General features: G+C 35.0%; 1 protein-coding gene across 1 annotated transcript; it reads left to right on the top strand.

Annotated features, from left to right (window-relative positions):
• The first annotated feature begins 2419 nt into the window (after positions 1-2419).
• LOC141664538 (uncharacterized) lies at positions 2420-5826 on the top strand. The gene is made up of 6 exons (XM_074470495.1): positions 2420-2430; positions 2545-2823; positions 2914-4497; positions 4627-4911; positions 4996-5101; positions 5191-5826. Exons 1-6 carry the CDS (start codon positions 2420-2422, stop codon positions 5824-5826), a joined length of 2901 nt encoding a protein of 966 aa, XP_074326596.1.
• The last annotated feature ends 2649 nt before the right edge of the window (positions 5827-8475 follow it).

Here is an 8475-nt window from a genome sequence, read left to right as displayed (position 1 = left end):
TAATCCCATCTGATAACAATTGTATATAACGATTGTATATAAGATTTTCGATAACAACTATTTAGCCTAAACCATCTCCAATAATAATATAAAAGAAATAGTTGAAGCACTGACCTACCTGTAAAAAAGATACAAAGATCTGTATATTGCTATATCAACTGAGTCAGTGGCGTCAGAACGTCTCCAGTGATGTGTACTTGTTAGGTCACACAACACTATAGAAGGGGGTTGAATACAGTGGTATTACAATCAAATCGATTTCGAACACAAGTAACAGTAAACAAATATATATAATAAACTCTGTTACAATGGAACTGTTCTCTCTCAGTGATGAACAAATATCACTAAGAGCTGCTAGGTTACAATGTATGATCTACTCGATAATGATAACACATATAGTGTAAACCTATGTATGTGTTTATATAGTACACAGTTACAAGATAACTTCTAATTGATATGGAATATAATTCTGTCTCCTAAAATATATCAATCAGATATCTTATACAAGTCTTCGTATCTTCTAACTCTTTTCATGCATATCTTCTTTTGTTCTAGTCTCGATCTTTTATCCTGTAAATCAGCTTCCTTCTTTAACTATAAGTCATCCCGTACTTCAGTTCTGATATGACCTTAAGTTCTGATATCTATCTTTTGACTTCCAGTAAGTACTGATTCCAATAAGTCCTGATATTTCCTGTTTGTTAAGATCTGAAAACTAAACATGAAACATATTAGACATGACATCTCAAATATATCTAACAATCTCCCCCAACTTGTAAATTATGCAAAAATATACAAGTTAATAGATTTGATGATGTCAAAAACATTTAAATTCAAATGCAATAAGAGTTTAATAAGACTATTAACTACAACTTACAGTCCTTGTAGCTTTACCAACATCACTGGATCAATCTGAATCCATAATGACTCTTAACAAAATCTTTTACCAGCTTATCTTCATCTTTTCTCAGAACTTCAACTAACTGTGCTTTGACCTGCATCAGTTCTTCATCTTTACTGTCACCAATTTGATAAATGGCTGTTCTGAGAGCTTGAATTGATGTTCTTTCAAGTCCATCACCAAGTCTGATAGCTCTAGGATGTGAAGAGTCTTCATTATAACATAAGCACTTTCCTTTCAAAATAACTTCCACCTTAGCAGAGTTCTTCAGCATAGAAATTTCTCTTCCATCATCTTCAGTAATCATTTGAATGTGTAGAGAAGCCTTTGTACAAGAGATTCTGAGTAGATCTCTTATAATCTTCAAAATTTATTCTGACCATCTTCTTATAATATCAGATTTTACTTCCAGAAGATAGTGAATATGCACTACTAGAAATAGTGCCTACGACATCACTCCTTTAACATCGGTTAGAAATGTCACCGATGTTAAAAGCAGTTTTAACATCGGTTGCTTTCAAACCGATGTTAAAGGTGTTGTAAGACATCAATATCTAAACCAACCGATGTCTATAATCATTTTTAAAAAAAATAAAAAATGCCCGCTTCTTTCTTTCCCCCGTTAATACACCAAAAAATTCCCACTTAACCAAATTTGTTTATTTTCGGTTTCCCCCCATTAAACAAAACCGTTTCCCCCCTTCTCTACTCTCTCTCTCTCAGCTCTCTCATTCTCTCTTCTCTCTCTCTCTCTCTCATTTTCTCTTCTCTCTCAATGTCTTGTCTCTCTTCTCTCTTCTCTTTTCTCTCTCATCTTTCACTGTCTCTTTAACCTAAAACTTACTTTTCACTCTCTTTAACCTAAAACCCCTAAATTTTTATGAATTAAACTTGATTAATTCATAAATCGAGGTCGATTGGTGTTGAAAAACCTTGAAGGAAGTGTGGACTACTCGATTAGTGTGTGAAAAGTAAGTTTTTTCGAATTTAATTTCAAATTTTATGTTTTGATTTTAATCGAGTTTGTTTGTACAGGTCGGTCTCTGGAGCTGGGTTTGTAGCTGGGTTTGGTTAAACTTGAAGGGGGTTTGCTCGATTAGGTAAGATTTCACATGCATGTGTATTTTTTGTTACTTTAATAGATGCATGTGTTTAATTCATGTTCTTTTTTTATGTGTTTAATGCATGTTCTTGTTTCATGTGTTAATTTTATATTTTGTTAATATTTAATGCATGTTCTTGTTTAATTTTAATAGATGCATGTGTATGGATCCTGTTTAGTGTATGTTCTTGTTTATATTCTTGTTTAGTTTAGGTGTGGAATTGTATATGTGTAAACATATGTAGTTGTAATAATTAATTTATATGTTTAATTATGCATGTTATAAGCATTCGTATTACAAGCATTCATATTACAAGCATTTGTATGTTTAATATATATGCATAATTAATTTATATGTTTAATTATGTTTAATCCTAAATAAGTAAACAACTAAGCTTTACTTCTTAATGTTTGAAATGACAAACAGGTAAGTTGCTAGGTTGTTGTTTGTCTTATAAATAAATGGACAAGTCTTGGATTTTCAAAGATAGGGATTCTTTAGAATATGAGATATGTGTTGAAAGTTTCTTAATATTTACAGAGAGAACTCAAAGGATCCTAAGGACATCCTTTGTCCTTGTGGGCGTTGCGGTAATTTTAGAAAATATAACGTAAAAGTAATACGGGGTCATTTATATGAAAAAGGTTTTAGTTTAGGGTATACTGATTGGATTTGGCATGGAGAAACTAGTTCTAAAAGTGTTAGGTCATCTGCCGGTAGTACATTTCTACCTAAGGAGCAAAATGCTCAATCCGAAACTGTTGACGTTTGTGAAGCTGCTTATAATTCGGACGATCATGATTCGTATGACTTCAATAGGTTGGTAGCTGATGCAGAACAACCTTTGTATAAGGGCAGTAAATGTACAAAGTTAGAGTAAATGTTAAAGCTACATAATTGGAAATCTAGGTTTGGTATTAGCAATAGCGCCTTCACTGATCTTCTCACTTCTGTTGGTTCTTTTCTTCCTCAAGATCATGTGTTACCGGTTAATGCGTATGAGGCAAAGAAAACCTTATCTGACTTGGGCCTCAAGTACATTAAATTTCATGCATGTCCAAATAATTGTATACTCTACAGGGGTATAAATCTTAATGCATCTGAGTGTCCTAAATGTCGTTTATCTCGCTGGAAGGTTGCGAAAGATGGTAAACTTAGGGTAAATAGTCCAGCCAAGGTTATGTGGTATTTTCCTATCATTCCTAGGTTTAAAAGAATGTTTAAATCTCCTGATACCGCTGAACAGTTGATTTGGGATTCAAAACAACTGTCAAATGATGGTCAGATGCGGCATCCGGACGACTCTCCTTCATGGAGGAATATTGATTATCGGTGGCCTTCGTTTGCTAGTGATCCAAGAAACCTTCGATTAGCTTTAGGAGCAGATGGTATAAACCCGTTTAATAATGTCCTAAGTAATAGGTATAGCTGCTGGCCGGTAGTATTGGTAGCTTATAATCTTCCTCCATGGTTATGCATGAAGAGGAAGTTTATAATGTTATCAATATTAATTCCAGGTCCGCACGAGCCGGGAAATGATATTGACGTATACTTAGAGCCGTTGATCGATGATTTGAAGAAGCTTTGGGTAGAAGGTGAACCAAATGTCTATGACGCTTATAGTAAATCCTATTTTACTTTAAAAGCGGTTTTGATGTGGACCATAAATGACTTTCCTGGATATACAAATTTGTCCGGTTGTGTTAATAAGGGTTACAAGAGCTATCCCATATGTGGTGACGACACCGTTGCCAAATATTTAAGTCATAGTAAAAATATGTGTTATCAAGGCCATCGTCGTTATTTGGCTGACCATCACCCCTATAGCAGACAAAAGTTGGCTTTTAACGGCGAACAAGAGCTTCGGCGACCACGTCCACCCCTTTTTGTTAAAGAAGTGTTAGCACAACAGGAACAGATTAAATTTTCTTATGGCAAGGAAGTAAAGAAGTCCAAAAAGGTTGATTGTCCGTGGAAGAAAAAGTCTATTTTTTTCGAGTTAGAATATTGGAAGTTTCACCACGTTCGTCACTGTCTCGATGTTATGCACATCGAGAAGAATGTGTATAATAATATGATGGGGACATTGTTAAATATGCGGCACAAGTCAAAAGATAGCGAGGCATCTCATCATGATATGCTTGACATGGGTGTTAGGGTTGATTTAGCTCCACAAGTAGGAGAAAAGAAAACCTACGTGCCTCCTTCTGCTTTTACTTTATCAAAGGCTGAAAAAAGAACAATGTTGTCATCATTCTTGAATATGAAACTTCCGTATGGACATGCATCGAACATTAAAAGCTTCATGTCCATGGCTGATTTAAAGATTTATGGGCTAAAGTCCCATGACTGCCACATCCTCCTCCAACAGTTGCTCCTGGTTGCAATTCGATCCGTTCTTCCGAAACATGTTAGGGTCACAATAATACGATTGTGTTTCTTTTTCAACTCCTTGTGCAGCAAAGTAGTTGATATTTCGAAACTAGATAAACTGTAGTCAGATTTGATATTGGCCTTGTGTGAGCTTGAAAAAAAAATTCATGCCTCATTTTTTGATGTTATGATACATCTCGTAGCCCACTTGGTTTGAGAATTGCGTTTGTATGGACCAGTGTGCTATAGGTGGATGTATGCGTTTGAATGGTTTAATAAAGTGATGAAGAGTTATATTAGAAACCATTATCATCCGGAAGGTTGTATCGCCGAAAGTTATCTTGGTGAGGAATCGGTAGAATTTTGCACCGAGTTTCTTAAAGAGAGTTGCAAAACAGCTGGTGTTCCCAAAGATCAAGTCAGGCTTTCTGGTCCCTTATCCTTTATGAAGATGAAGGAAGTCGAAGAGAAAGAGCGAGATGAGGCACATTTAACTGTCCTGTTAAACAATTCTGAAGTATTTCCTTATATAATGTAAGTTCAGTTTTTGTTCTTGTAAAACCATATCTTTTCGGTAAGTATTCTTGTGAGTGAATATAATAGATGTTTTTTTATCAGAAAGCATATGGAGTATCTTGAAGAAATTCATCAAGGAAAGAAAAAGAGTGTTCATTGGCTCATGGGAGAACATAATCGGCTGTTTGCTGATTGGTTCGAAAGAAAAGTTGGTTTCTCTTATTCTGACTTTTATTGTGAGTTTTATTTAATATAATTAATAAGTGGCTTATATGTAATTAATGACAATGTGTGCAGGTTAGGAGTGAACTTAAGGAAAACTGCGCCGCTGTTTCAGAAATGATAAGATGGTTGGCTGCCAAACCATCTTATTCTGTTTTGACTTATGAAGGATATCTAGTTAACGGAGTTATGTACTTCATAAAAGATCGTGATAAATCAAGGGTTGTTCAGAACAGCGGTGTTTATTTAGTTGCTAAGACGGTTCAAGTTTGTAGTGCTAGGGATTTAAATCCGATAGAGAGTGATATGACGTTCTATGGCATCATTCTAGAAATATGGGAGTTGGACTACCATGATTTCAAAGCCCCTTTATTCTTGTATAAATGGGCATCGAATGACAGAGGTATCAAAGTGGATGATCTTGGCTTCACGCTTGTGGACTTTAGTCGACAGGTCCGGAAGAAGGATAAATATGTTTTCATTGATGAAGTGAAGCAAGTGTTTTATGTCGAAGATCCGGTTGATGATACCTGGTCCATTATATTAAAATCCACGACTCGAGACTATCACGATATCAACAATGAAGATAACCTAGGAGACACGACAATGGAGCATCAGCCATTTTGCTCTAATATCCCGGCATGTGATGTTGCTGATGATATGGAGCATAGGGTTAGAGAAAATGTTGAGGGAATTTGGGTTAAAAACTGAACAATATATTTATATATTATAAAACTATGTACTATGTTGTGTGTATTCTCTTTCTAGAGTTAATACGTTTCGCTTAATGTACTATGTTACTATTTTATATGAATGCACTTATACTTTACATGTTTCGCTTAATGCACATATTTATATCAGTTGATTATTTAATTATTCATGTTCTATCTGCATATTTAATTATCTGCATATTTAATTATCTGCATATTTAATTATCTGTATATCTAATTATCTGCATATTTAATTATCTGCATATTTAATAACCATTGTGTAAACCAGATTCATACAACGGTTTTATGAACCGTTGTGAAAAAAATCACCAAAAAAAGGAGTTTGCACAACAGTTTTAAAGAACTATTGTCTTCATATGTTTCATACAACCGAAAAAGTAACCGTTGTAAAACATGAGACAATGGTTTTAGAAAATTATTGTTGGTAGACATTTCACACAATAGTTCAGAAAACTGTTGTTAAACAATGCACAACAGTTTGTAAAACCTATTGTTTTAATATGGTTCATATAACGGAAATATAAAACCATTGTAAAATATGAGACAATGGTTTTATATTTTCGTTGTTGTATTCCGTTTCGCACAATTGGTTGTGTTTGCATTGTGTGTTTAACATATCACACAACAGTCCCGGAAGTGTTGTCTTTAATCACACAACTGTTTCTGCCTTGTTGTCTATGAAATATTAAGACAAGATTTTGTATATAAAACTCTTGTCTATACCACTGTATTTTTTAAAAAAAAATTGATAGAAAGAGTGCATCTCTTTCATTGCCAAACAACTAATGGACAGGAAAACAAACATATTATCCATTTGGAGCAAACATAACAACCACCATGAACAACAAACATCACCAAACCAAAATTTTAAAGTTATACATAGCAATAATGAAATATAAAAAAAAAATCAATCTAGTTGAATTTGTTCATCTACATCCCTGATATAACTAGCATCATTTTCAAAATCATCATCTGGTAAGTTGGGCATAAAAAACTCAGACTCAAGCTCTACTTCCACGGATCCCTCATTTTCATCTTCGCTATCATCATAGTGTTTTCTTTCGGGAAATTTCAACACCACGGACCATAATTTTTTAAGAGGATCGTCGATATAACAGACCTGCTTAACATGTGTTGCCAACACAAATGGATCATTAAAAAAACCAGGCCTATTCAAATTAACTAATGTATATCCTAATTCATCAACCTTAATTCCTCTGTTCATATCCACCCACTTAAAGAGAAAAAGAGGGATCCTAAAGATGTTATAGTCCAACTCCCATATAAAATTTATAACACCGTAGTATGTATGTGATGTATGCTGAATATTTTTGTCCGTACCCTGCACAACCATTGTATCAGCATCTACACACACTCCACTACACTGAACTTGACGCGTATCATCACGAGACTTGGTGCTAAATGTAACCCCATGCACCTTGTAGCCACTGAATGTAGGCACATCATTATTAGGCCCGTCTGCGACCCACCTTATATGTTGCGGTACCTCCTCTCCATCTAGTAAATTTGATGCAATCTGTGAAAAATTAAATTACACATAATTTGCAAGGTTTCCAATAATAACAATGGAGGTAAATGACTGAATATTAACAATTAAGCAAACGTAAAACCTTTTCTTTAAACCATTTTGGGAAAGTTTCATTTTGCTTATTCTTTAGCCAGATTTCGTCATTTCCACGTTCCGGAAATTGGTCCATCAAAAATGACAAGTGTTCCCTACAATTAAAATGGCAGATATAAAGAATTTTGATATAGGTATGGTTATAACTAAACTGCGCACGAAGGATAATAAAAATACTTACTCAAAATATGGCACAACATCCGTACTATTTTGTAGGACACACAAATGTGCAAGGTGCAAATCTTTGGTGCTCGGGGTGATCATTGTTGCACCAGATAGTGGTCTGCATATTGCATCCTTTGTACGTCTGCCATTTTCTGGAACTCTGACAGTTGATTCCTCAAAGTTAACCAAACACTCAACTGCCTCCACAGCAATATATGCCTCAGCAATACAACCCTCCGCGCGAGCCCTGTTCCTTACATATCCTTTAAATATTTTCATGTACCTTTCGAACGGATACATCCACCTAAGGAAAATTGGTCGGCATAGCTCAACCTCTCGCACAAGATGAATCGAAAGGTGAATCATTATGTCAAACAAGGAAGGGGGGAAATATTTTCAAGTTGGCATATTGTTATAATTAGTTGAGACTGCATTTTTTCCAATTTATCGGCTTCAATAACTTTGCTACAAATAGCCTTAAAGAACAGACAAAATCTAATAACGGTGTCCCTGACCTTTTTATGCAGTGACGATCGAATTGTAATTGGGAGTAGGTGATGCAAAATCATATGGCAGTCATGGGATTTCATTCTGGTAACTCGGAGAGTTTCCATCGATACCAAGCTCCTAATATTAGAACAAAATCCATCAGGCAACTTCATTCCCAAAAATGATGAGCAAATAGTTTTTTTCAGAATGTGTCGAATTCCAAGATGCCAATATTTGTTTTTACTCTGTGTGGAAGGCCTATCACTCTCTCTTAAATCAGCTTCAGAAAATGGCTCAATATCTGGATGTCGCATAAATCGTTCAGCCCCGGCA

The sequence above is a fragment of the Apium graveolens genome, chromosome 6 (genome assembly GCF_009905375.1).
Source record: "Apium graveolens cultivar Ventura chromosome 6, ASM990537v1, whole genome shotgun sequence".
Taxonomy (NCBI): Eukaryota; Viridiplantae; Streptophyta; class Magnoliopsida; order Apiales; family Apiaceae; genus Apium; species Apium graveolens.
Note: the sequence above shows the minus strand (reverse complement) of the source record. Positions and strands in the feature narration are given on the sequence as shown.

Excerpts from the sequence above, each read along its gene's own strand:
- LOC141664538 (XM_074470495.1), top strand. Across the intron at positions 4,912-4,995 it reads GAAGTATTTCCTTATATAAT|AAAGCATATGGAGTATCTTG; the intron begins GTAAGTTCAGTT and ends TTTTTTTATCAG. Across the intron at positions 5,102-5,190 it reads CTGATTGGTTCGAAAGAAAA|GTTAGGAGTGAACTTAAGGA; the intron begins GTTGGTTTCTCT and ends CAATGTGTGCAG.